This window comes from Coregonus lavaretus, assembly GCF_964263955.1.
Source record: "Coregonus lavaretus genome assembly, contig: HAP1_SCAFFOLD_2097, whole genome shotgun sequence".
Lineage (NCBI taxonomy): Eukaryota > Metazoa > Chordata > Actinopteri > Salmoniformes > Salmonidae > Coregonus > Coregonus lavaretus.
The window spans coordinates 32,197-59,859 of NW_028158511.1; the positions used below are offsets into that span (position 1 = coordinate 32,197).

General features: G+C 44.3%; 1 protein-coding gene across 1 annotated transcript in view; it reads right to left on the reverse strand.

Moving 5' to 3' along the window:
- Nucleotides 1-2,900: 2,900 nt before the first annotated feature.
- LOC311123882 (lysine-specific demethylase 6A-like) overlaps nucleotides 2,901-27,663 on the reverse strand; it is a 38,209-nt gene continuing 13,446 nt past the window's right edge. The window contains exons 4-29 of the mRNA XM_084198102.1: nucleotides 26,638-26,687; nucleotides 25,482-25,540; nucleotides 24,980-25,100; nucleotides 24,238-24,292; nucleotides 19,923-19,957; nucleotides 19,053-19,146; nucleotides 18,694-18,919; nucleotides 18,199-18,418; nucleotides 17,213-17,347; nucleotides 15,327-15,458; nucleotides 15,103-15,180; nucleotides 14,835-14,942; nucleotides 14,275-14,640; nucleotides 13,230-14,035; nucleotides 12,900-13,029; nucleotides 12,591-12,696; nucleotides 11,836-12,041; nucleotides 9,631-9,692; nucleotides 9,458-9,532; nucleotides 9,208-9,356; nucleotides 8,591-8,705; nucleotides 7,280-7,467; nucleotides 6,959-7,100; nucleotides 6,523-6,649; nucleotides 3,805-3,981; nucleotides 2,901-3,600 (exon numbers count right to left, since the gene is read on the reverse strand). Coding sequence (XP_084054228.1) covers nucleotides 3,571-3,600; nucleotides 3,805-3,981; nucleotides 6,523-6,649; nucleotides 6,959-7,100; nucleotides 7,280-7,467; nucleotides 8,591-8,705; nucleotides 9,208-9,356; nucleotides 9,458-9,532; nucleotides 9,631-9,692; nucleotides 11,836-12,041; nucleotides 12,591-12,696; nucleotides 12,900-13,029; nucleotides 13,230-14,035; nucleotides 14,275-14,640; nucleotides 14,835-14,942; nucleotides 15,103-15,180; nucleotides 15,327-15,458; nucleotides 17,213-17,347; nucleotides 18,199-18,418; nucleotides 18,694-18,919; nucleotides 19,053-19,146; nucleotides 19,923-19,957; nucleotides 24,238-24,292; nucleotides 24,980-25,100; nucleotides 25,482-25,540; nucleotides 26,638-26,687 — 3,992 coding nt within the window. The 3' untranslated portion in view covers nucleotides 2,901-3,570. The remainder of the gene's footprint in view (nucleotides 3,601-3,804; nucleotides 3,982-6,522; nucleotides 6,650-6,958; nucleotides 7,101-7,279; nucleotides 7,468-8,590; nucleotides 8,706-9,207; nucleotides 9,357-9,457; nucleotides 9,533-9,630; nucleotides 9,693-11,835; nucleotides 12,042-12,590; nucleotides 12,697-12,899; nucleotides 13,030-13,229; nucleotides 14,036-14,274; nucleotides 14,641-14,834; nucleotides 14,943-15,102; nucleotides 15,181-15,326; nucleotides 15,459-17,212; nucleotides 17,348-18,198; nucleotides 18,419-18,693; nucleotides 18,920-19,052; nucleotides 19,147-19,922; nucleotides 19,958-24,237; nucleotides 24,293-24,979; nucleotides 25,101-25,481; nucleotides 25,541-26,637; nucleotides 26,688-27,663) is intronic.

The window sequence follows — 27,663 nt, forward strand, 5'->3', positions numbered from 1 at the left end:
ACAACCTCAAACAGTCACACTCCAAAATCCACTATGGCCAAGACCAAAGAGCTGTCAAAGGACACCAGAAACAAAATTGTAGACCGGCACCAGGCTGGGAAGACTGAATCTGCAATAGGTAAGCAGCTTGGTTTGAAGAAATCAACTGTGGGAGCAATTATTAGGAAATGGAAGACATACAAGACCACTGATAATCTCCCTCAATCTGGGGCTCCACGCAAGATCTCACCCCGTGGGGACAAAATGATCACAAGAACGGTGAGCAAAAATCCCAGAACCACACGGGGGGACCTAGTGAATGACCTGCAGAGACCTGGGACCAAAGTAACAAAGCCTACCATCAGTAACACACTATGCCGCCAGGGACTCAAATCCTGCAGTGCCAGACGTGTCCCCCTGCTTAAGCCAGTACATGTCCAGGCCCGTCTGAAGTTTGCATTTGGATGATCCAGAAGTGGATTGGGAGAATGTCATATGGTCAGATAAAACCAAAATATAACTTTTTGGTAAAAACTCAACTCGTCGTGTTTGGAGGACAAAGAATGCTGAGTTGCATCCAAAGAACACCATACCTACTGTGAAGCATGGGGGTGGAAACATCATGCTTTGGGGCTGTTTTTCTGCAAAGGGACCAGGATGACTGATCCGTGTAAAGGAAAGAATGAATGGGGCCATGTATCGTGAGATTTTGAGTGAAAACCTCCTTCCATCAGCAAGGGCATTGAAGATGAAACGTGGCTGGGTCTTTCAGCATGACAATGATCCCAAACACACCGCCCTCGCAACGAAGGAGTGGCTTCGTAAGAAGCATTTCAAGGTCCTGGAGTGGCCTAGCCAGTCTCCAGATCTCAACCCCATAGAAAATCTTTGGAGGGAGTTGAAAGTCTGTGTTGCCTGGTGACAGCCCCAAAACATCACTGCTCTAGAGGAGATCTGCATGGAGGAATGGGCCAAATACCAGCAACAGTGTGTGAAAACCTTGTGAAGACTTACAGAAAACGTTTGACCTGTGTCATTGCCAACAAAGGGTATATAACAAAGTATTGAGAAACTTTTGTTATTGACCAAATACTTATTTACCACCATAATTTGCAAATAAATTCATTAAAAATCCTACAATGTGATTTTCTGGATTTTTTTTTCTCTCATTTTGTCTGTCATAGTTGACGTGTACCTATGATGAAAATTACAGGCTTCTCATCTTTTTAAGTGGGAGAACTTGCACAATTGGTGGCTGACTAAATACTTTTTTCTCCACTGTACATGTACAGTGATTCGGATTTCGTACATCTTGTATTTTAAATACAGCTATCTATAGTTGAGTTTGCTGGTAGGGTGTTGACCTGGCATACAGTGTAGAATTCTGTGTGGGTCATTCTACAGCTACATTGTCTGCTGGGTTTTAGGCCCTACTCAAATAATCTCTCCATTGTCACTTAATCTCACGGTAAGTATTTCCCCCCAATTGAGACCCTGTTACAATGCTTTTGTATCATCAAATAAATACAAGTTATAGAAGCAGAGTTGTGATTTCCAATGCGTTTTTAATGAGGTCCACTATTTGGATTGGGTCTTTTTTTTTGTCTAGAAAGAATATTTTACTGGGTTCCTTTGTTCACCGTGGCCTTGAAATGTACATTATGTCTTAGTAGTTGAAAGAACACTGCAGCACAAAATAAATGAATGTAAAACAATTCATTGTTTCTGCAGACATATGCAAACACACTGGTGAAAGTAATGAAGTCCGTGGATTATTTGACAATTGTGTTTAATGACTCGTCATAAAACATTCTTCAAAACAATAAAACAATTTTAAATGTCAGTTTCTGTACAACGCTTGCTAAGCAATTTTATTTATATATAGAAAATGTAAGAGGAGTTGTGTTAAAATGACAAAACTCCTTCAAATTTAATGGCAGGTACTCTGGAAAAAAATAACAGCATTCCATCAACAAATTTTCAAGCAATAAATATGTATTTATAAATAGTGTAAATTTACATCAAGATTAGAAACATAACAAAAATCACAAATCAAACTTTATTCCTTAAAAGGAGAAGTTCTTTTTCACAACCAAATCTGTATTTTTGATGTAAATGGCATGTTATAGAAGGGTCCAGACACTTTTTTGCAATTTCACTTGTTTTTGAGAAACTTACCGCACCCAGCGAATACTTTCCTCATCCTTGTTGTGCAGTATGGGGGCCCTGAAAAAACGTGATGCAGGTCTTTGAAATGGTGTCATTCCGAACTTTATCCGCAATGCTATATTTCATTTTGTGCGTCTCCCCTATCCAGCTGTTTCATTCTCCGTGTAGCCTGCTGCTACAGATAACTGCCAAAATAAAAGGAAACATAGCGTCTTAATAGGGCATTGGGTCACCAAGAGCTGCCAGAACAGCTTCAATGCACCTTGGCATAGATTCTACAACTGTCTGGAACTTCCTGTGTGGAAGCACCTGCTTTCAATATACTTTGTATGCCTCATTTCCTCAAGTGTTTCCTTTATTTAGGCAGTTGACTGTAGAATGGACGGAGGTATCGCTCAAGTCGCAACAAAATGGAATATAACGTTGCGGATAAAGTTCGGAATGACAATTTCATGTGTACACTATCTAAAGACCTGCATCACTATACTGAGAGCATTTGGAACCTTTGTTCATGTTTTTTCAGAGCCCCCATACTGCACAACGAGGATGAGGGAATTAATCGCTGGTTGCGGTAAGTTTCTCAAAACCAGGTGAAACTGCAAAAAAGTGTCTGGACCCTTCTATAACATGCCATTTACATCAAAAATAGAGATTTGGTTGTAAAAAAGCAAAATTCTCCTTTAGGTCAATGTGCAACCCATTTTTCTTTGTGACTTGGCTATTCATTTGCCCCCAAATGCTTATTTTTTTTTTTTTACCTAAGAAACAACAAAAAACTGAACGTCATAGTTCCAAAATAACAACAAAGATAAAACATAAAAGCTGTAAAAAAAAATAGATATATAATCACCTAAACTCTTCACATTACCATTTTTTTTGTTGATTTTGCCATCCAAAGAGTCTTAAAATTACTATCTACCATAGAAAAAGACCAGTTAGGCTAGTGCTCCTTAGAGGTTCAGGAAAACAAAGGGATCACATCTCAGCCTGTTAACAGAATAAAAAAGAGAGAACAGGTTGGCCAGTCAGTAGTCTTTTAGGGTGATGTTGCCAGTTGTGACAGATACAATATCTACAAAACATCTTCACTCAATAATAATTCCCGTCCCTTTCCCAAAAGTTTTTGGATTAAGTCCTCCATTAAAAGAGCTGAACCATTGTTACAAGAGGGGAGGGAGTCCTGTGTTGGGAAGTGCGCTCTCTGGCGCCCCCCAGGGGGAAGAGGGGGGTTGACACGGCGCACTTTTTGACAGGTTGCATAGACACACGCAGCCGTTGCTGCCTCCAGCCGTCGCTGTGGAGAACAGCCATACGGGGAGACTGTCGACTTTCCTGAATATCAGAAATGGTCCGTTTTTCGTTTGAAATGAAAGTTCCTGTAATGCTTGGGTCGCCCCACAGAAGTCGAAGGGATGTCTAATGTCAAGATGAAGATGAATGCAGTGGGGGGGCCTGGCGAGAAAGAGGGGGGAGAGTTCAATACCGATTCAACGCATGAAACAAAAAGGTATTTTATAGAATGCACATGGAACTCACTCAACACACTAGACAATGCTACATAAGTACATACCCATAAAATGAGGAAGTAGTCATTTAATAGGATCTCTATGTACATCCCAACAATGTCAATAGAGCAAAATCAAAAGTGTGACTTACTAATGTGAACTGGTCGTAGACTTGCATGAGATCGTCCATCCGGTGTTTCTCTACAACCACAAAGTTGTCCAGCTCGGCGCTGCCTTTCCGGGCACAGTCCTGGCAGTGCACCACATACTGCTTCTGCTTCCTGGAGAGGAGCTCACTCCGCACAAACAGCAGGTTAAACACCTCCACCTGGAACACAGTAGTCAACAAACACACACCAGTCAGTAACTAGGGACGGCCATGAGTAATCGAGAACTCGAACTGACATCAAAACTCGATCTTTAACCCTGTACAGTCTAAGCCCTGTAAGCCGGGGGAGGGTTCTACTAAGCTACATGGAATTGTTTTAAGATAATACCAAGGATCATTTAGCTATTTGATTTAGAATTTTAAGACCCCTTGAAGTATCTATATAGAAAAATATATATATACACACACACTACCGGTCAAAAGTTTTAGAACACCTACTCATTCAAGGGTTTCTTTCTACATTGTAGAATAATAGTGAAGACATCAAAACTATGAAATAACACATATGGAATCATGTAGTAACCAAAAAAATGTTAAACAAATCTAAATCTATTTGAGATTTTTCAAAGTAGCCACCCTTTGCCTTGATGACAGCTTTGCACACTCTTGGCATTCTCTCAACCTGCTTCATGAGGTAGTCACCTGGAATGCATTTCAATTAACAGGTGTGCGTTCTTAAAAGTTAATTTGTGGAATTTATTTCCTTCTTAATGCATTTGAGCCAATCAGTTGTGTTGTGACAAGGTAGGGGGGTATACAGAAGATGGCCCTATTTGGTAAAAGACCAAGTCCATATGGCAAGAACAGCTCAAATAGGCAAAGAGAAACGACAGCCATTATTAGTTTAAGACATGAAGGTCAGTCAATATGGAACATTTCAATAACTTTGAACGTTTCTTCAAGTGCAGTCGCAAAAACCATCAAGCTATATGATGAAACTGGCTCTCATGAGGACCGCCACAGGAATGGAAGACCCAGAGTTACCTCTGCTGCAGAGGGAAAGTTCATTAGAGTTACCAGCCTCAGAAATTGCAGCCCAAATAAATGCTTCAAAGAGTAAAAGTCACAGACACATCTCAACATCAACTGTTCAGAGGGGACCGTGTGAATTAGGCGTTCATGGTCGAATTGCTGCAAAGAAACCACTACTAAAGGAGACGAGACTTGCTTGGGCCAAGACACACAAGCAATGGACATTAGACCGGTGGAAATGTGTCCTTTGGTCTGGAGTCCAAATTTGAGATTTTTGGTTCCAACCGCCGTGGCTTGGTGAGATGCAGTGTGGGTGAACGGATGATCTCTGCATGTGTATTTCCCACCGTAAAGCATGGAGGTGGTGGTGTTATGGTGTGGGGGTGCTTTGCTGGTGACACTGTCTGTGATTTATTTAGGATTCGTTATCTGTAATGGTTATGATATCAGGCATTGTGGTTCACTGTTGGCAAATAGATAAATGCGCACACATTGTCCTCTTCGAATGCGGCCCAACACACACACTCACAACCAACACACACACACTCAACCAACACACACTCAACCAACACACACACACACACACACACTCTCTCAACCAACACACACACAACCCACACACACTCTCTCAACCAACACACACACTCAACCAACACACACACACACACACTCTCTCAACCAACACACACACGACCCACACACACACACAACCCACACACACACACACACTCAACCCACACACTCTCTCAACCAACATACACACACTCTCTCAACCAACACACACACACTCTCTCAACCAACACACACACACACACTCTCTCAACCAACACACACACACACACTCTCTCAACCAACACACACTCAACCAACACACACACACACACACACACTCAACCAACACAAACACATACACTCTCAACCAACACACACACTCTCTCTCAACCAACACACACACACACACTCTCTCTCAACCAACACACACACTCTCTCTCAACCAACACACACACTCTCTCTCAACCAACACACACACTCTCTCTCAACCAACACACACACACACACACACACTCTCAACCAACACACACACACACACACACTCTCAACCAACACACACACACACACACACACTCTCAACCAACACACACACACACACTCACTCTCAACCAACACACACACACACACTCTCAACCAACACACACACACACTCTCAACCAACACACACACACTCTCTCAACCAACACACACACACACTCTCAACCAACACACACACACACTCTCAACCAACACACACACACTCTCAACCAACACACACTCAACCAACACACACACACACACACACACACTCAACCAACACAAACACACACACTCTCAACCAACACACACACTCTCTCTCAACCAACACACACACACACACACTCTCTCTCAACCAACACACACACTCTCTCTCAACCAACACACACACTCTCTCTCAACCAACACACACACACACTCTCAACCAACACACACACACACTCTCAACCAACACACACACACACACTCTCAACCAACACACACACACTCTCTCAACCAACACACACACACTCTCTCAACCAACACACACACACTCTCTCAACCAACACACACACACACTCTCTCAACCAACACACACACACTCTCTCAACCAACACACACACACTCTCTCAACCAACACACACACACACACTCTCTCATGGGCCGGGGCCCGTGACGTACCTCACAGATGGTGCAGTAGTGTGCAGGCTCATCCCTGTTCCTGTCCTGCAGTACCGTCTCCTTCCCTGCAGCGGCTAGAGCCTCCTTCACCGACTGACACTGCTTCAGCGTCCTCAGCAGGCAGAACCTACATCACATACATCATGATATTCAAAGAAATTCAGACACCTACACATTTCTCAAGGTTACTTTTTCCAGCAGCCACCTCATCTAAATGCACGTCATCATCCAATCTGTGGGAGCTATCAATCACTCCAATCCCTAGGGTTCTGGGTCCTCGGGAGAGATGTAGCCCTGTCACTCTCCACCCCTCATGACAGACTGGACACGCACAGTCGTACTACAACGCCTCAAGGGGCAGAACACTTCCTTGTTTTAACACGTGGCAGGAGATCTGCTCACAGCGTGAAACAAACTGTAAAAGATGGAGACTTACTTGATCATCTCGAAGAGCTTGTGGTCGGACACCTTGATGTTGCGGGCCATGTTCCAGGAGAGGTGCACCATGGGTACATGGGATTTGACGCTCTGGAGCTTGTTCCACTCGTAGCGCTCCACGGCCAGCTTGTACTGGTGAGCTGTGGCGGTAGTGAAATTAATGACACCACTTTACAGGTCTGAACATCTGACAAACTGATTCTGGAGTGAACTATCACTTTAAGAGATAATGATATCAAATGTATGAAATTCTATTCATAAATATATATTTTTTTACAGTAACCCGAAGGAGCAAGCAAAAGCTGCATCAGAGGCTTACCACTGAGGGGTCCTACGTTCCAGGCGATGTTGTTGCACCAGCCAATGGCCTGGACCCAGTGGACAGTGCCCGTGTTGAGCCACACCAGGTCCCCTGGCCGCTGGATGAACCGGTAAACAGGCACATCTGCCTCGTACAGGTCCTCCAGGTTGGGCCACCACGAACCCATCAGGAAGTTGATGTTGTTTCTGAGGGAGAGAGGGAAGGGAGAGATGGAGGGGAGAGAGTGAGAGAAGGAGGGGAGAGAGGGAGAGTTAGGACTGGTAAGATGATTTATTTTCAGTCTTTTCTCATTTCTGTAAGATATGTGGAATTAGGACTGGTATTAAAGACGATCTAATTTCAGTATTTTCTGTTTTCTTTTGGGCCATTCCTAAAATCAGAATAGTTTTGTTGTGGAAGGACAGAGAGAAGAAGAGATGGGTTAGTTACATTAACCTTGTTTCATTAACACCCTCATTCCAGGCTTCAATTCAGCTCCTTTCCTTCCTTTCAATATCTCTCCGAATCGCTCCTTTTTCATTCAGACAGTTTGTTCTTAGTGTTCAAAGCGAGGCACAAAAGAAGCCGACCCTCACATTGACCCCGTCTGACGTCTTTCTTTCTTTTGTATATATCCTTTTCTCCCCTGTTCTTGCAGACCCCCACCACCATTTCTCTTTCACAGACAGCATCACTATTGTACAGCACCCGATGTCACAGGAAGGCCAAAAAGATCATCAAGGACATCAACCACACGAGCCACTGCCTGTTCACCCCGCTATCATTCAGAAGGCGAGGTCAGTACAGGTACATCAAAGCTGAGACCGAGACTGAAAAACAGCTTCTATCTCAAGGCCATCAGACTGTTAAATAGCCATCACTAGCACATTAGAGGCTGCTGCTGCTATTGAAATCACTGGCCACTTTAAGAAATGGAACACTAGTCACTTTAATAATGTTTACATATCTTGCACTACTCATCTCATATGTATATACTGTATTCTATACTATTCTACTGTATCTTAGTCCATGCCGCTCTGTCATTGCTTGTCCATATATGTATATATTCTTAAATTCCATTCCTTACTTAGATTTGTGTGTATTGGGTATATGTTGTTAGATAGATTTGTGTGTATTGGGTATATGTTGTTAGATAGATTTGTGTGTATTGGGTATATGTTGTTAGATAGAAGTCGGAGCTAGAAGTACAAGCATTTCGCTACACCCGCAATAACATCCGCTAAACACGTGTATGTGACAAATAAAATGTGATTTGATTTGATTTGTATAATGCATTATCACTAGCCTCTATGGTTGTTAGATCCTTACTTTTCACAGAAGTCGCTCATCACTCCCCAGTAGGGTTCTGGCACAGCGAACCACTCACAGTCCCCAGGGCCGATGTTGATGTTGACAGAGCAGAAGTTATTGTGTTCCTGATGACCTGGACCACAGAGATAAAGCAAGACCGAGTTAAAACTGTATTATGTAACTTTTTGGGCGACCCAAGAAAATTCACATAGAAATGTCCATTTATAGATCTGTCATTATCTTTGAAATCAAGTCTAAGAAGCGGTAGATCTGTTCTATGTTAACTATTTCTATGCTTCCCGTTCTGACGGTTTAGTTCTTGCTTCTTTTACTTTTGGTTTTGTACACCAGCTTCAAACAGCTGAAAATACTCGATTTTTGATAAAGGAAAATCTTTTTTCACAGCGGTTTAATGATTCTCTATACTATACTTGCTTGTTTTGTCACAAAGTGAAATTAGGTGAACTATTTTAACAACCAGGAAATGACGGAGGGATTTCTGCATAGTGCATCTTTTACAGTCTGTCTTTGTAACTCATAGGTATCAATATAAAACGCACTAGAAACTGCAAAAGTTTGTCCTATAAACTGTATAGCTGTACCGTGCCCTTGCCTGATATATACAGTGTATCTACCTGGTATCCTGCTGCCGGGGACCTTCATGTAGAGCTGGACAGTGTTCATGCCCAGGATGGTGTGTCCTACGTGGCTGAGCAGATTGCCAGCAGACACCACCCTGGCGAACGCAGGCAGCTTACTCAGCTCCTGCAGCTGTAGCTTCCACCTGGGGGAGAGGAGAAAGGGGGGGGTGTTCAGAGGCGGCAATGGGGTTTTGCAACGTGTGACCAATGATATGTCTGACCACACTAAAACTGACACACGTACTTTCTTTCGTCCGACACGTCGATGTTGGTCCCAAATTTGATGTGCTTTAGGGGACCCCTCCTTTTGCGTGCCGTACTGAACACAGCAGGAAGAAGTTATGATTAGAAAAGGTTGAAAGGTTGTGAACGTTAATATATCAATGAGAAATCCTGACAGGTAGGTGTGTTGCTCACCTCTCTGCTGATGCTGGCTCAGTGTCTGAGGGCTCCTTCAACGCCTTCTTCTCATTCTCCTCCTGAGTAAAGAGGATCCCATTCAATAAACACACCCAGCATTGGGAAACAGGTGTGTGTGTGTGTGTGTGTGTGTGTGTGTCAGGGTTTCTGTTAGCCTGCAATTGCATGCTTTTGGCCGGTAAAAAAAATACGAAAAGCCGATAAGTTGCTGACCCCAAAAATCATATAAAAAAAATAATAATACTACTAACAAATAATATATTACAAAATAATGCTTTTATTCATTGATGGAAATACATTTAACCATCATGCTTATCGGTCTATAGGTTAATTTGCATTATTTAGTGGAATTAAATTGTCCTGTGTGTATTTGTTAGTCATCATGTATCTTATTTATCCAACACCGATCCCACAGCACAGAGACTACTTTGAGCTGGATCTGTCCTGCAGCTCCTCAGCTGGTTACTGCTGGAGTAAAACAAGTGCTTTTATAAGCCCATTCATTGTGCAACAATTTTAAATGCAATCGTGTGGTCAAAACAGTTTTGGTGCCCGATTAAAAATAACTACTATTTTTATTTCTCAACTGGTAATTGAAGCGTGCCTCCCATTCACCATTCAAGTGCAGGCAACAGGCTATCAGCGTGACAGCATGCATTTTGAAAACATACTTAATTGTTTGAAATCGTAATTTTTATTTCAATAATAACGTTTTTGTTTCTCAAAATCATTGTCACGTGGTTAATCATAAATATCGGAATTAAAATGATAAAAATCTAAAAGTGAAGTAAACTATGACGAGATCACCAGCCTGTCATGTGGACACATTGATACACCGTGATCCATTGGCGGTTAAAGAAATGAGTTGGAACTCTTAGCCTATAGTCCAATGCAGCAGTAGGCCTATAACTTCCATTGCTCTTTCACACCGAGGATTGGTGATTATCGAGGGGGAGATTGTTGGAAAGATTTATCAAATCGCTTACTGCGAGGAACTATGGTATAGTTATAATATATTATCATTCACAGTGGATGTTAAAAAAACGCAGTAGGCCAGGTACTTCTATGCGTGCTCAGGCGTGCGCTAGCTCCCTCCCTCAACATTGTCAGGACAGAGAAACCAGACACATGCTCACATGGAGCCCTCCAAACTAAACACAATTAAAACATTTACAAATCTCGTAAATGGTTATGAAATAAACCAAAACTTGTTTCTCACAAGTGTAGCAGGTTGTGAACTCTGCAAACAACATTCCCACTCTGAGAATGAGAACGGTAAATGACTGATTAATACATGCATTAACAGAAAACAATTTAACAAAACGACAGGGATTAACGGTACATTTACTACTGGTGACATATGTAATGGGGAATTGATTTTTTTAAAATGAATCAAAGGGCAAACAATTCACACAATGAAAGCGCAAGAATTGGCAGGAGACAGCGGAGCCATTCTGGAGAGAGACTGGCCTACACCTTCGCCACACACCCCTCTCCTCCTTCTTGTCTAAACATTTTTTATTATACTCAAGACACATCGTCATATTTTAGATGTTTTTCCACTGACAGCTGCAACCCTATCAGCTAGGCCTATTGCCAAGCACACTAACCAACCTGTGGGCTTCCCAAGAGGCATAGACCTACCAGCTGGTGATTTGAAACAATCCACAAAAAAAAGTTAATGATCCTCGATTCCTCTGTGGCTAAGTCATGCTTTCTGGTGTATTTTGAATTATTGTATTTATTTCTGTATAGACAGGAGTACTTATTACACCGCTATGCATTCATATCAACTTTCTTTTTTTGTCCAGAAGCCAAAGGCACAATCCTAGTCGTGCATCTTTAGATTCCCCCTCTTTTTAAGTTTCTATTAGAGATTTTCATCTGTCACATATGGAACCGCTATCAGGTGCGCTGTTTAAAATGGTGTTTTACCACGAATTGCATTTTGGCAAATGTTTGAAAATGATGTTTTAGTCTGCTTCCTTACATGAGTTGCATGTTCTGTTAAGATGCATTATTAATCTAAGATGGGATTTCTGTCATTCTGAGCACTGTGGGTGGACGCCCTCATGGGCTATGGGTCCGTTAAAGTTCTCAAATGGCCGGAAAATTTAAATATTTCAGTAATGTTGTCCAGCGCCACATTTTCCTAACGGAAACCCTGGTGTGTGTGTGTCATATATATCTCCCTCTACTAACCCGTAGTGATTCCTGGAATGAGGCAGCCTGGTACTGGGCGTATTTGGCGATGGTGGTGTGAGCTCGGCCGCTCTCGCAGCGCCACATCTTCTTGGTGCCACTCAGGTCCCAGTTCTCGTCAGCGGGCTGAGACAGCTGGGTACGACACTCTACCAGGTGGTCTGGGTTAGCCTCCACTAGGGTCTTCGTAGAGAACAGACCCAGGTCTGAGAGAGGGGGAGATGGATATGAAGAAGAGAGAGAGAGAGAAAGAGTGAACAAGGGGTGGAAGAGCGCACTCACTCAAATCAAGGGCATGGAAACCTGCTAATGCACAAGCTGCATTGGGGCTTGCATAAGTACAACATCAAAGTTAGTGGTCAGCACCAAGGACTCCGTCATGGGGCTTTTCTCAATTGAATTTGCTCAACTCCTGCGTCCTCTCTCGCCTCCTTTTGAAAAAGGTCAAAGGTAATCGAGGAGAGGCGGCGAAGAGAGGGAAGATTTTAAAGCTCTTCTCGAAGGAATCAGGTAGGATACTCATGACTATTATTGATGAAAGGTGGCTATTGAGGAGGGGAGGACTCTTCCGTTCACCTACTAACGAATTGACATCTCCTCGACCACTTATCGGTTTCCAGGTCATGGAGAAGAGAGGACGGAGGAGAGAGGGTGGTGGAAGGACTTTTTCCCAAATGAGAAAAGGCAATACCGGGTAATGTAATGACAGTTGTAACCAGCAGGGGGCATCGTTGCAGTAGAAATAGTAGACTCACCCAGTTTGAGCGCTCCGGCCAACCCTCTGATGACGGTGACAGGGTTGGAGGGGTTTGTGCAGAACTGGTGCAGCGGAGGGAAGAATGCATCCCTCTTATTCTCCAGCTGGGAATCAAATACACAATTATATATTATTTCAATTTAATATATAACACAACCCTTCATGTCTTCAAAACTACACGTTTCGAATGTTGAGTAATTCGAATTTGTACGATTCTTATCAGAATCACAATGTTGGCTAAAACATTCCCCTTTCATTATCATGCTATGACGAGAAGTATTTCTTCCATTCTGAGGTTGCTACTCACATAGATGCTTGGTGTGGGGGGGTTGAGTTTGTCCTTGGGCAGGACTGGGGAGGGTGGAGGGGGCAGGCGAGGAGGGGGACACTTATCCAGCAGGAGACTGCTGCTAGACAGACCATTCTTCCCCAGGTTCCTGAAAGAGAGAGAGACAAATAGAGACGGACAAATAGAGAGACGGGGAGAGAGAAAGGCGCAAACCAGATTAGCCTCTTGGTTTTACTGTATAATCTCTGTTCTCTGACAGTTCCTCTACCAACAAATGCAATACTACATCTTCCCACCATAATCAAACTTCCTACAGCCCAAGAAGAAATGGTACTGGGTCAGTCTAACCTGCAGGCCTTGAGCACGTCTGTGGAGGAGGGGTAGATGGACACGGAGGACGAGGATGATGATGAGGGGGTGCGGGCGTGGGGTGGTGTGGGTCTGCGACACGTGGCAGGGGGGTCCGCCTTCATCGGGCTCTGGGAGTCCTCTGAGATGCCCCCCTTGCCATTGCCATTGACTACGGCGGTGGGGCCAGCTGACGATAATGTGGCGGCGGTGGTGGTGGAGGGGCTGTTGAGGCCGTGCGGGCCCGTCGACTGGCCGGGCTCGGTGGATTTGGGCGAGGGGGTGGCGGTGGACATGGCAGAGATGGGGGAGGAAGCGGCCGAGGAGACGGCCGGGTGGATGTTGTTGATCTTCTTGTGGGGGGCAGAGGTGGTGGGGGTGTGGTCGCCCCCCTTAGGATTGTCTGAGCTGTGGTGAGGGGATCTATTGATCGTCCCGTCCTCTCCTGCCGCCGACTGGACGTGATTGGATAAGCCTTCCGCCGCCGTGGCAGTGCTATTGGCCGTCGTCGCCCCTCCAGGCCCCTTTGTTGCCGTGGCGGCGGGGCCGTTGCCGAGGGGCGTGCTCTCTTTGGTAGCGGGGGTGCCGGGTGCTCCACCTGAGGTAGCAGAGTGAGGAGGGGGAGAAGGGGGGGACGGGAGGTGGTTGAGAGCCTGTTGCCGCGGCAAGGGGGCGGCCGAATGTCCAACCTGATTGTGGGGCGTCTGGGGGTGCGAGAGGGGGTGTGTTGACCCCCCAGAGGAGGAGGAGAGAGACCCATCACCATTAGGACCCGCCCAATGTGGAGCGGAACCCTTCTGAAGCCCCTGTAGGGAGAGGGGAGCAGGGAGGGACCACACTGTTAGATCGGAATAAGGACTGCAGCTAAAGAACAACATATAGTAGGTCTAGCTCTCTTCTCACTAAGGAACATCTGGGATTCCATCATTTATGATTTGACTGAGCAAGGACTAGCACAGAAAGGAATAGCACTCTTGTCTCAGAGCACAGAGCCTATAGGAGCTTCACATAGACCTGAATTGAGTGAAGAGGTAGAGAGTCCTACCTGAGTGGAGTTTAGGTGCAGGGCCCGGCGCGCTGTGTCCTGTGATTGGGTGCTTGTGCAGGTGTGAGGTAGTAGTACGCCGGGCTGCAGATAAGGCACGTCTCCGTTGGGTCCTGTGGCCGCCACCGGGTGATTATTATTATTATTATTGCCCACAGAAAGAGTGTCAGAGTGTCCGTGTGGTGTGCCGCCTGCCAGAGGCCCGTTGGCCAGTGGTCGAGGGGGGCAGGGGGGCCGCAACGAGCCCTGAGGGGCCAGGTGGGGCCGGGAGGGGGGCAGGCTAGAGTGAGGAGGGGGGAGAGAGTTTGTGGCTGAGGGGCCGTTGGAGAGGGAGGGACGCAGCTGTCCAGACGCATTCTGTCTCATCTGTAGAACAGAACATAATCACAACGTCAGGGTTTAGAAATGAATACCATTTCTTTAATTAACATCACTTTTCAGTGGATTAACTCAAATTAGTAAATATATTACACTACATTGGAATAATTAGAAGAGACATACAGTATACTGCTTGCAGGCCATCAGGTAAACATCTGGGGGTAATAAGTGTGTGTGTGTACCTGCTGCTGGTGCTGCTGCATTAGGTTGAGTTGTGCCTCCAGCTGCTCCAGCATCTGCAGCTGCAGGGGCTTCAGACTGGCCCGATTACTCCTCAACTGGTCCAGGAGCTGGGCGCACCGAGGAGGTACAGATTAGTGTGTGTGTGTGTGTGTGTGTGTGTGTGTGTGTGTGTGTGTGTGTGTGTGTGTGTGCGTGTGTAGAGACAGAATCAGCAGAGGGAAGCGGGTGTGAGTGGCAGAGTATGGTGTGTTAAATGTGTGTGCTTACCTGTAGTTTCTGTGGCGACAGGTACCAGTTGGGGACTGACTGCTGTGCAGAGTTACTAGCCCAGGAATCTGGCTGGCTCTGCAAAAGGAGCGATTGAGAGAAAGAGTTAGTAGTGAGATTCCAGACAAGACAACCTCATCTTCAGCCGACCTAAAATAATTAAAAGAATCATGTCTGTTCTACAAAAACACAATATATCTCCATCTGAATGTAGTGTAATGTACCTTGGCTGGGCTGGAGGCCCTCCTCCTCTTGGCAGGGCTGGACGGGTCCTCCCCCTGGCCCATAGGGCCCACGTGTGGGGGCAGAGCCTGGCCCGATCCCCCTCCCTCAGAGCTGTGCTGGGGCTTACACGCCTACAGAGAGGGAGGTAAGAGGAGGAGGAGGAGGAGGGAGAGAGTGAAGGGGTTGCAAGGGAGGGCAGTGAAGGGTGTTGAAAACGTCGTGATAGAAGGTAAAGAAGTGAGGGATGGTGCGCAGAAAGAAAAATACAGAAGGGATGCAGGAGAGGAGAGAGAAAGGGACAGGAAGGGGTAGATCACAGGCAGAGACGGAGGGATGACAGGAGGGACAGAGCGATAGAGGAGAGTAGAGGGTTGTAGGAAAAATGACAGGGCAGGTAGCAAGGAGCAGAACGCAACGTGAGGGATGGAGAGAGCAAGTGAAAGAATATAGGGATAGGTAGTTAGAGACAGAGAGAGAACAGAAAAGTAAGAGGGTGACGTCGGCACTTCAACACACGTACACACAGCAGTACACATTTCCTTTCCAAACTATCTGCAATGATACCCTGAAGATGTTTCCATGACCGGTAGAGTGGAATTTCTCATCACAAACTGTCAATCCTTCCACGTTGACTGAGTCTCATCGCCAACTTCCAAAGACGTTTGGCCATAAAAAGGCTTTACCTGATCACACCACATTGCTAAGCCTTTGGCAGTTGCAGCTTTTAAAAGGAAATAATCAAAATGTTGAAAAAGGCAACTCCAGGTGTGAATTGTCACCCCCGACTCTACATGAACATGGCTTTGTCAAAAACATGGTGGTGGTCATCATCAGAACACCTGTAACCATGTCAACAAGAGTTTATGAATACAAGTGAAAGAAAACAACCCTCTCCTGTCTCCTCCCCAAAACAATAAACATCTGAAGACTGCTTCAGTTTGTATAGTCTGATGCTGAGAATTACATTGTACTCAACGAACACACACACAAGAACTAATGTTGTCTATAATGAATGTGAATGAACGGTACTGCAACACTAGGGGGCGCTGCTAGGTTTCAGTGGCAGCAAGGAACCTGATGACCTCAGGAAGAATGTCAAAACCAATGATGGAAACCTGAAACTATTCTACTGTGGCACAACCTCACCAATCACAATGACCACAATGACAATCAATTGACGTCTTGCCGTTAGTCAAAAATCATCTCAGTGTAGCATAGCAGGTTAAAAAAAATATTTTAATAGATTTGTCTTTTTATATTGTGTGAATACACTGGACATTTAATAATTGAAATGTATTCTTTTTGAAAGGAGAAATTAAATGTAACCAATTTATTTTAACCAAATTGGTTCTTTGAGCTGTGAAGCCATGATAACAGATACAGGTTGACAGTGGGTAGTGAGGTTGGCCTGTGGCTGTGTCAGGGAGTTTGGGGAAGGGAGGGGGGGTTTGGGAAGGGCAACACTTCACTTGATCCTCTCAGTCATAACAAAAGCCATAAGCAGTCATAACAAGAAATGGTGGCAAATCATGTCATAATCTTTGCATGTCATGTCTCAAGCAGCTGTATGACTAGTTTACCAACCATGACAAGATCACTACCTTACCAAGCTACACCAAAAAAACATCACACCAGGTACAGCTATATGAACGACTGTTACCAGGGACTTTTCCAGTCACTAACCTTTCCAGATAGTGAGCATAGCGTGGTTAAATTGGTTGTTATGGCTGCTCTAGGGCATCGGTTACTCCACAGGAAGACTCATGGAGAGAAGGTCCAGGTGATGTGTTGCCCGTTGGCATTGGGAGGGGGGGGAGGGGGTGTATGTCGAGGGTTGTGTGTGTGTGTGTGGGGGGGAGGGGGGGAGTGGTCTATCTGGTCTCACCTGCGGTGCAGTGTTCAGGCCACCCTGCCTGGAGGTTAGCTCTGCTGGGATTGGTAGACTCCAGGCCTCATCAATAAGAGGAAGCATTTTACTTTTACTCTGTAGACTAGTGACCTGGGGGTTACTCAACTGAGCCTATGGAATGGAAAACGTGTGAAAACAACAATTTAATGACTTAAAATGATCTTGCGATCAAAATGTTATTGTCTTGTTATGGTCTCTCTCATGTAGCCGGTTAGCTACTAGCTTGGCATATCAGTGGCCCCAACTGTTAGCGAGGATCAAATATGTTTGCCAGTTATGGTCTTTAGTAGAGTGGTCAACCAAACAGGGAAGTCATGTTGGGGGTCATAGGTCACTTTGAATGAATTTACACAACACATAATCATTAAAACAAACCATTACGTTGTCTTAATGCCAGGGAATTATGCTCACATTACTGGTGACTGGAGAACGTTCCCTCATTCATGCATACAGATGAATGCGGGGTAATGTTTTTACATCAAAATGGACAAGACACATGGGGTATGGGACTGGAGGAGCCAGGTTCCACTGTGAAAACACACAGATTTGCCTTCTGGTATTCATCATCTGTTTCCACTATCTGTAGTTCAGAATAGTCACATTTGAGTACCCCAGCAGCTCTGATCATAGGTCTCTCCAGCAGTGGGATTCAACCTCTCCCACTCTCTTACCCAGTCCCAAATCAACTCTAAGCCCCTGAACACCCATTTTAGATCTGAAAGGATGGAATGGGTGCAAACATGGCGGAAACTCGACCTAGTCAACAAGAGGGCTAGATTAAAACATTCCCACTTTGCTGACACCAGTCCAAATTCTTTCAGATCTACAACAGGTGAGAAAAGCACCCAACCAGTGGTCAGTGGACTCAGGAGTATCCCTCCCCTAACCATCTAAGCGGTAGGGAGCTAGGGTTTGATTTGGGACTGAACATCTCCCTCCCTAGCCTCTCTCCCTCTCCTCACCTGCAGGCATTTGATGCGTTGTGTGAGCGCGGTGGCGTTGGAGCAGGCCTTGCTGCGCATGGCGTTGATGTAGCACTTGATGGCGTCGTGCGGCTGGCTGCAGGACTCGTAGAGCGTGCCCAGGTCCATCCAGGCGGCCGCGTGGCCGTGGTCCAGCTGCACCGCACAGATGTACGCCTGCAAAGCATCCATGGGCTGGTTCTGTTGCTGGTACAGAACACTGAGGGAGAGAGGACAGAGAGAGAGGAAATTAAAGAGGAGAGGGGGACAGGGAGAAAGAGGGGTGAGGAGAGGGTTAAATATAGAAAAAGAGGGGTAGAGAGGACACAGCAGTGAGGGGTGGAGAGGGTTAAATAGACAGAATGGCATAAAGGAGGGAGAGATATGAGATGGTGAGAGATTCAAAAAGAGAGCGAGAGGAGTGGGAGAGTGATAGCAGAGCAAAACAAGAGGGAGGGAGAGAGAGAGAGAGAAGAGGTTCGGTCTAATGCTTACCCTATTGAACACCATGTGTCTGCACTGGCTTCTGATTTGTCTATGGACTGCCTGTAGGAGATGAACGCATCCTGGACCTTCCCAATACTGGAGTAGCACCTGCCCAGGAAGTACCAGGACTGTCCCGAGTTGGGGTCTGCCTCCAGTGATTTCTGCAGACACTGGATGGCATAGCTGTCCTTATTGGCTCGGTCTCCTAGCTGCTCCACCGTGTGGTGCATCCAGCCTAGTAGAGGGGGAGGGGAGGACACAGGACAATAGGTCGACCTTCCCATCACTATCCATGATTTCATCCATCCATCCATTTATTCAGTACCAGACCCGGTCATTCATTTCATCAGCTGTGTGTGTGGTCTTACCTAGCTGCTGCAGGGTAGTGGCCTTCACCTGTGCTGGGAGATTCTCCGTCTGCAGAAGGCTCTCGTACGCCTCCTTGGCAGCCCGGTATCTCTTCTGCAGAAACGGGAGAAAGAGAGCGAGGGGAAAAAAAGGAGGGTGAGATTTTTAAAAATATTTTAGTCATTTAGCAGACGCTCTTATCCAGAGCGACTTACAGTTAAGTGAGTGCATACATTTTCATACTGGCCCCCTGTGGGAAACGAACCCACAACCCTGGCGTTGCAAGCGCCATGCTCTACCAACTGAGCTACACGGGACTAAGAAATGACATGCCATATTTGACAGATGAAGCGGTGTCCCTAGCCTGCACTGAGACATCTTACTCCCAATAGACTGATGGATTAAATGAACACTAGTAAACCCCACTCTCTGCTGCAGCAACCGTCCTACTGACACAGCAAAACACTGACTGACCCACAGCTCTCCTGTGGTGCTACTGCAGTCAGTCAGCCAACATGGTTCGATTATTAAGAGCTGCTGCTTAAGCCAAAAGCAGTGTGAAAGATGGATCACACGGGCATAAGAGAGAAAGAGAGAGAGGGGACTCCTGTTACCACGGCAACCCCGCAGAACTGGCCGAGGGGGGAGACCCATTCATTTTCTATGATGCGTCGTCATTTGATCACAACAAAAGGCTCTCTCGGTTCATTTAGCCTAGCTGCTAAAACGCTAGCTAGCTGGCTAGCATAGAATAGTTGTATGATTAACATTTCAGGATAAAAGTGTACCTTATTCTTGAACAGCGTTGTTGAATACTTATTGAAAAGGAAAGCACGTAGCTTCAGTACAAACACATTTCAATAAGACGAAAGGAAAAGGACGAGGCTTACCTGAATCTCATACAGATGGGCGATGTGGAACTGAACTGAGGAAGAGAAGGACAAAAAATACAAATTGTTGGCTACTTCTGAGAAAAATCCCAACATTCAGCATCAACAGTCTGGTCAAAATGGAACGACTCCAGTAAACAGAGAATTGATAGCAGTTAATCCACTGTGTTGACGTTAGTGGTGTGTTTAACAGATGAGCTGCTAGGCTGTCTCCTCCGGTGGCAGCAGGTTGACTTGTCTGTAGAGCGGTGCTGTGTGTCTCTGAGCAGAGTGAATGAGCCCAACCAGACTGATACACAGAGGTGAGACTGCCCTTGATGTACCCGTGTGTGTGTGTGTGTGTGTGTGTGTGTGTGTGTGTGTGTGTGTGTGTGTGTGAGAGAGAGAGAGAGAAAGAGAGCGCCTGTGTGTCTGAGAAAGACCGAGAGAGGATGTGTGTATGTGTGTGTGTGTGAGTGAGAGACAGAGATAGAAAGGATGTGAGAGAGGATGTGTGTATGTGTGTGTGTGTGAGTGAGAGACAGAGATAGAAAGGATGTGAGAGAGGATGTGTGTGTGTGTGTGTGTGTGTGTGAGTGAGAGACAGAGATAGAAAGGATGTGAGAGAGGATGTGTGTGTTTGTCCGTGTGCCTCCTACAAAAGCCTGATTGGAATGACTCCAGCGGGATGGGTATTAGGGTCTCCTAGGTAACAGGTTCCAGGCGATAGGAGCCGGCAGAGAGGGAGAAAGTCTTATGAAATAACATCATGCAGTGTAATGTATTCTGTATGCTAGCTAAACCCTACCACACCACCTCCCTTCATTCTGATCAAATATATATTTACAGTTTTTGGTTAGCTACAGTGCCTTCTGAAAGTATTCACACCCCTTGACTTTTTCCACATTTTGTTGCGTTACAGCATGAATTTAAAATGGATTAAAAATTGAGATCGTTTTGTCACTGGCCTACACACATGTGGAATTGTTCTTCCAATTTTTTACAAATTAATTTAAAATGAAAAGCTGAAATGTCTTGAGTCAATAAGTATTCAACACCTTTGTTATGCAAAAATAATAATAATGCTTACCAAGTCACATAATAAGTTGCATGATTTTTGAATGACTACCTCATAAATTGTATGTGTGGGGTACAGTAAGTTCCCTCAGTCAAGCAGTGAATTTCAAACACAGATTCAACCACAAAGACCAGGGAGGTTTTCCAATGCCTCGCAAAGAAGGGCACCTATTGGTAGATGGGTAAAAAATTTAAAAGCAGACATTGAATATCCCATGGTGAAGTTATTAATTACACTTTGGATGGTTTATCAATACACCCAGTCACTACAAAGATACAGGCGTCCTTCCTAACTCAGGAAAGGAAACCGCTCAGGGATTTCACCATGAGGCCAATGTTGACATTAAAACAGTTAGAGTTTAAAACTGAGGATGGATCAATGACATTGTAGTTACTCCACAATACTAACCTAATTGACAGAGGGAAAAGGAAGCCTGTACAGAATAAAAATATTCCAAAACATGCATCCTGTTTGCAACAACAAACTAAAATAATACTGCAAAAGATGTGGCAAAGCAATTCACTTTTTGTCCTGAATACAAGATGGTATGTTTGGGGCAAATCCAATACAACACATTACAGAGTACCAGTCTCCATATTTTCAATCATAGTGGTGGCTGCATCATGTTATGGGTATGCTTGTAATGATTAAGGACTGGGGAGTTTTTCAGGTCAAAAATGAAACGGAATGGAGCTAAGCACAGGCAAAATCCTAGAGAAAAACCTGGTTTAGTCTGCTTTTTACCAGACACTGGGAGATTAATTCACCTTTCAGCAGGACAATAACTTAAATCACAAGCCAAATCTACACTGAAGTTGCTTACCAAGACAGTGAATGTTCCTGAGTGGCCGAGTTACAGTTGACTTAAATCTAATTGAAAATCTATGGCAAGACCTGAAAATGGGTGTCTAGCAATGATCAACAACCAATTTGACAGAGCTTGAAGAAGTTTGAAAAGAATAATGGGCAAATGTTGCACAATCCAGGTGTGGAAAGCTCTTAGAGACTTACCCAGAAAGACACACAGCTGTAATCGCTGCCAAAGGTGCTTCTACAAAGGATACTTCAACATTTTCAAAAAACATGTTTACACTTTGTCATTATGGGGTATTGTGTGTAGATTGGTGAGAAAAAATGAATTTACTCCATTTTGAATTCAAACTACAAAATGTGGAATGTCAAGGGGTATGAACACTTTCTGAAGGCACTGTAGCTAGCAAATTTTTGCCATATTAACATAAAACGTGACATGAGTCAAAATACCTCAAAACAAGACATGGTATCAATAAGATACAAGAAGCTGAAACGAGTCACCTACGCTTCCCCACATGGCAGCTTCTTGTCATTGTTGCTAGCTATCTGAATCATAACGCCACACGGGCTTTTGCCTCTGCGATCCACGTGCATCGTTTTTGTGACTTTGTCAGGCAACCAGTCTATAGGTCTGGGTCCCAAACGGCACCCTATTCCCTATCCAGTGCACTACTTTTGACCAGAGCCCTATAGGCCATTGTCAAAAGTTGTACACTAAATAAGGAATAGGATGCCATTTGGGACAACCTATATCTGGGTTCCAAACCAAGATGCATAAGACGCAGGAGTAAATCACTTTTATTTAACTATGGACTAATAAGATATAGGCTGATGAACACATTGTATGTCTTGAATGCCTCAAGTCTGTGACTGGAACTTCAAGGTTATATGAAAGAATCTCTCAATTAGGGATTGGCATTTGACTGTTAAGTACTCAAATAAAATAAAAAACTTTTTTGAACAAGGGAGTCACTGGAAAAATATTTGCGCATTTCTCTATATGCCAACAGTGAACAACAATGCCTAATATAACCATTACAGATAATGAATCCTAATTGCTAAATTTCCTCATATATTTCAGTAAATAACAAACAAAGCGACATTTAAGATGAATTTATTGAAACTGTAATATTAACTGGTTTTATTATATCGTGGAACACAATCATCAAAAAGGTAGTAACCTCAGCAGTGTGGCGCTTGCTTGTAGAATGGCAAAGCCTTGTTTTGTTAATTTAGAAGACAAGATGCTCTTATTTCCCCATTTTATAGTAAAAAAGAACATGTAATATACCAGAATAAAATAGAACAGAATCGTGCAAAGTGATTCACATCGGAGTCTGGAAAAGTTATTCTGAAAGAGTGATCACTTAAAAATGGGGCTCAATTTGGCAAGTAAAAAAAAAAAAAAAAAAATCAGGGTTACAAACTAAAATCTGTCTTTTTGATATACAGACGTTCAATGTAGTTTATTCTGCCTGTTCCTTGGAATTGTCTAAATGGATTAACAATTCTACATTGAACACTGCATGGGGATGAATTATGGCCAGGACATCCGTTTGGTGAGTAGGCCTAGGCTTAATGATTCTGATGAAAACACGCGCTGTGTCGTTATCAAACTAATGTTTTTACATATTTTCGGTGTGGAACCGGTCTATGTTTGGGAGGGTAATAGGTTAACCAATTCTAAAATGCCACTAGCTGTTCGCAAAGTAGGGTCGTTATGCCTAACCGTAACCTTAAATTAAATTGTTTTTATGAATTTTTACACTATAGCCAATGTTCACTTTGTGGCTGTAGTAACTAGTGACAAGGACAAAGTAGCCTAAGCAGAAAATGACGCAATTATTCCAAAACTGCAGCTCATTGTTGGAACACACATTTTCCTACTTCAGTCAACCAGTCCTAACTGGTGATAAAACTGTCATCATTTGGCAAGGAATGTAGCTTGTGTATCCCATCAGGTAGATACGTTTTATAGGCAGTTATTTCTGTAGGCTCACACAGCATGCGTGTGTAGAGGGAGCGGTCGGAACACAATTGAGTGAACGAGACACATAGGGGAAAGGGAATTTAGGGAGCAGAACTGTGTGATGCTTGGCTTGGTTTAGTTTTTGTTGGGTCCCGCAAATGCACACGTACAAATGGAACACTAGAGTCAAAGCAAATTAATGTTGTCTTCAAGACAAAATGTAGACCAAATAGTTTGACAGTATTTGAAAAAAAATGTGATCTCTGGTTAAAGATCGAGTTTTGACATCAGTTTGAGTAATCGATTACGCATGCCCATCCGTACTCTCACTCTCAATCAACATACAGCTGGCCAATTTGTCCAGTACATTTCTGTAGTTAAATCTCAAATGAACATCAACATGCGTTTAAACATGCCTATTTAAAAAAAATTAAGGAAACTTGCATTACTGAATTAGCATTATTCACAGTACTTACTTTCAGCTTTGGACAAAGTGCAGGGGTTGGAGTCAATCAAAGCCAGCTGGAAATGCTGTCGACAGAAGAGAATATCAAGGCATTAACATCCACCGAAAGACAAGAAATACACAGAAACAAAAGAACAATACAACACACGTAATAGGGTATTCCTTTACATGAATCCCCATGCATGGAGATACTCCCTTTCCCTAACTCTCTCTGTCAGACTCAGACACAAGGAAATCAATTCTTCAGCAAGCTGCCTCTCTCTGCAATTAGAGAGCAGGAGAGAGTGAGCGAGAGAGAGGGCAACTGATGAAGAGATTGCACAAAGTGCAAGTCCTCTATACAGTCCTCTTTACAGACCCCCATTGATTTTGCATGTCACTCTCACTCAGATATCATATTAAAAAACTAAAAACATTTCTCACCGCCCCATGGCAAAATGAGTAGAATTGCATGAAATTAACTAGTTTGTGCTTAGGGTCTCCCAAAAGACTAGGGCCGGCTCTGGCTGCATGTGAGTATGGCTGTGGTTACTCAGACCCGCCAGCCACTGAGGCCCCCCATGATGAGTTCAGATTTTGTGTGGCCCCCACCCCCATCAGTGGCCCATCCCTGATCTATAGAATAAGGTGCCATTTGAGATTAAACCTATATAAAAAAAAGTTATTCTACACTAACCTTCCTCCCTGGACGTCCTAACTGTGGGAAATGTTATAGTGGCTCCACTGGGGGAGGAGAGAGGCAGGCAGAGTACCTTTAGGCTTGACTCGTAGTCTGTGTTGACCTTAAACATGAGGCCAAGTCGCAGGTGGATCTCCTTGGCTCGTGAGAAACTGGGGTCGATGTAGAGCACCTCCTGGAACGCTTTAATCGCCCTGGGGGAGGAGGAGAGAGAGCGAGACGGAGAGTGAGTGAAAGAGAGAGGATATAAGTATATGCCAAGTTCTAAATGGGAGGCGTCACTCAGAGAAGATGAAAAAGAAGAGGGTCAGCGCTGCAGTGTTCTTCCCAATTGGCACCCTATTCACTGCATAGTGCGCTACTTTCGACCAGGGCCCGTAGGGTCATGGTCAAAAGTAGTGTACTATAAAAGGAAATAGGGTGCCATTTGGGATGCAACTGGTGACGGTGTCACCATGGAAACCATACCTCTCTTTCCCATGCACACACAGCCAGACAATAACAGACAGTTATAATACCTGTTACACCGTCATAATCTAGTCTTCCATACTTAGTTCTATAAGACAGCTACTCACCACTGAAAGGCGTTGTAATGGAAGTAGACCATGCCCAGGCCATATAGGAAGGCAGCATTCTGAAAGAGGCAGATGCACACGGAGCTTCATTAAGTCTAATTAGTTACAGGCCAGACACACACTCCAACACACAAACAATGTTTCCAAAATGGCTGCATCCCAGACTGTCTGCATAGGAGCCCTTCCAGAAATCCATTCTGCAAGGGATCCGTCTTAATCAGTTTTCATTAGTTATGGACCATTCATTTTACAAGCAATAGAAGTCTTTGTGTAATGACAGGTTACTGCACTACAAATGCCTTCTAGGGCATCGTCTCCTCTGGCCTACGCTCAAATGGAATCACAATGTAGGCCGACCAAATGCTCACATCTCCCCACAGATTTCTCGATTCAACTAGAAAAGGCAAAGAATGAGTCTAATCTGAAAGCCACAACCCACAGCGTCCCTCCAGACAAACGCCTGAATCATAACCACACACACTTCCTGTGTCTGGTTGGTTGGCCGGTGTTCGTCGCCAGTGAATGGGTTAATCTATCCTTTTGCAGGTTGTGATGAGCAGAATATAATCTGCAGTAGAAGTAGAGTGGAGACATTACTACTATAGGAGCACCATAGATGTGTGCATGTATGAATGTGTGAGTAAAGGAGTCCGCATGCCTCCCATCCGAAACTGTTGGGAACAGTTTGTGCACGTTTTTGTTCATTTTGGACTTCGGAAAGGGCTTTTCGGCTGTTCGTGCACACTTCAGGCAAGCCGACGCTCAGGAGCCAAAGTCCACGCCCCTTCGTCGGTCATTGGTCAACAGTAGGGATTCTTCAATGAAGTGTTTGTCATCATTCAAGGATAGACTTGTTTTCATGCCCATTTTCTTCACTTGAGAAATACTGCACCAAAACATCTTAGTTAGATGTAAAATTGCGCGACTAAGATCTCCGACAAAAACGTCAAAATTAAAAACGACAGATGTATTGAGTTCTTAGATTAATTCTGACTATTTTGCGGGAGTGTATATCGGCTACGGCATCTAAAGACGGACAAACAGTACTATTTAAGGGAGTTTGCGAGCACACTCATTGGGTTTGGCTAGATGCCAGCCGAACCCAAGCATGCGGAAGCCTTAAGAGTGTGTGTGAGTGTGTCTAGTATTTTCTCACCTTCCAGTAGTCGGACTGTAAGCTGTAGTACCTCTGGTATGCTGATAATGCTGTGACGGGAGAGAAAGGAGAGGGATATCAAATACCAGACATACAAAAAGGTTAACACCAACTAACTTTGCTATAAGAACAGCTTTGTTTTCAGCAACGCAAGTTGGGATCAATTGCATCTAACTGAAATTAAATGTAGCCTAACCCAGGTGGGGGGGAGGAGACTGGGTAAAAATAACAAATAAGGGGAGGAAATCGAGCGTGACAGAAACCATGTTTCCATTCTGTTTTTATGTACAATTCGGTACAATTTTCTAAATGCCGACAACTTGTTCGGTACTACAATTTTTGTTACTGTTGGTACTTCAGTCAAATGTGTCTCACGGATCAACTGTCTATCAGCGAAAGCACCCTGCCTGCTCCACTTGACGTTAGGTTGCACTGGGAGTCTGGACTGCATCATGTTAGCTCCCACTCATGCTGCACAGAAGTTAACGCACTTAAATAATGCGACACGGCATGTAGAAATGTTGACTTAATTACTGTTCGCAAAACAATGTCCATACAGGCTAGAACACTTTACAATGCAAGAAAATACCGGTAGCTTCCAGCTTTGTAGGCTAACTTTTCTTACTAGCTTACAGCTGAAGCTTTCATCAATTCACTACCCTGGTACTTTGTTTGTGATAATATAACACCAATCATAACGCAAAATACGCTGATTTCAAAGCGGATTGCTCAATAACTAAATTCATGGACACACTCCTATTGAATATGCATTCATGTGGATAGGCCTAGGCTACATCTTGATTTACCCAGTTAATCAATAGAGATTTACCATTCAAATAAATGATTACCATTATGTTGTTAGGTAGATTGGTTTTTAAAAAAGTCAAATTGATTGCATGATTGTATTATTTATTTATTAATGTATACATGGCTGTCTCTTTTGACGGGGATGAGGGGGAGGGAGAGAGAGCGGGGAGAGCGAGAGAGAGGGGAGAGAGCGATAGAGAGAGGAGAGAGCGAGAGAGA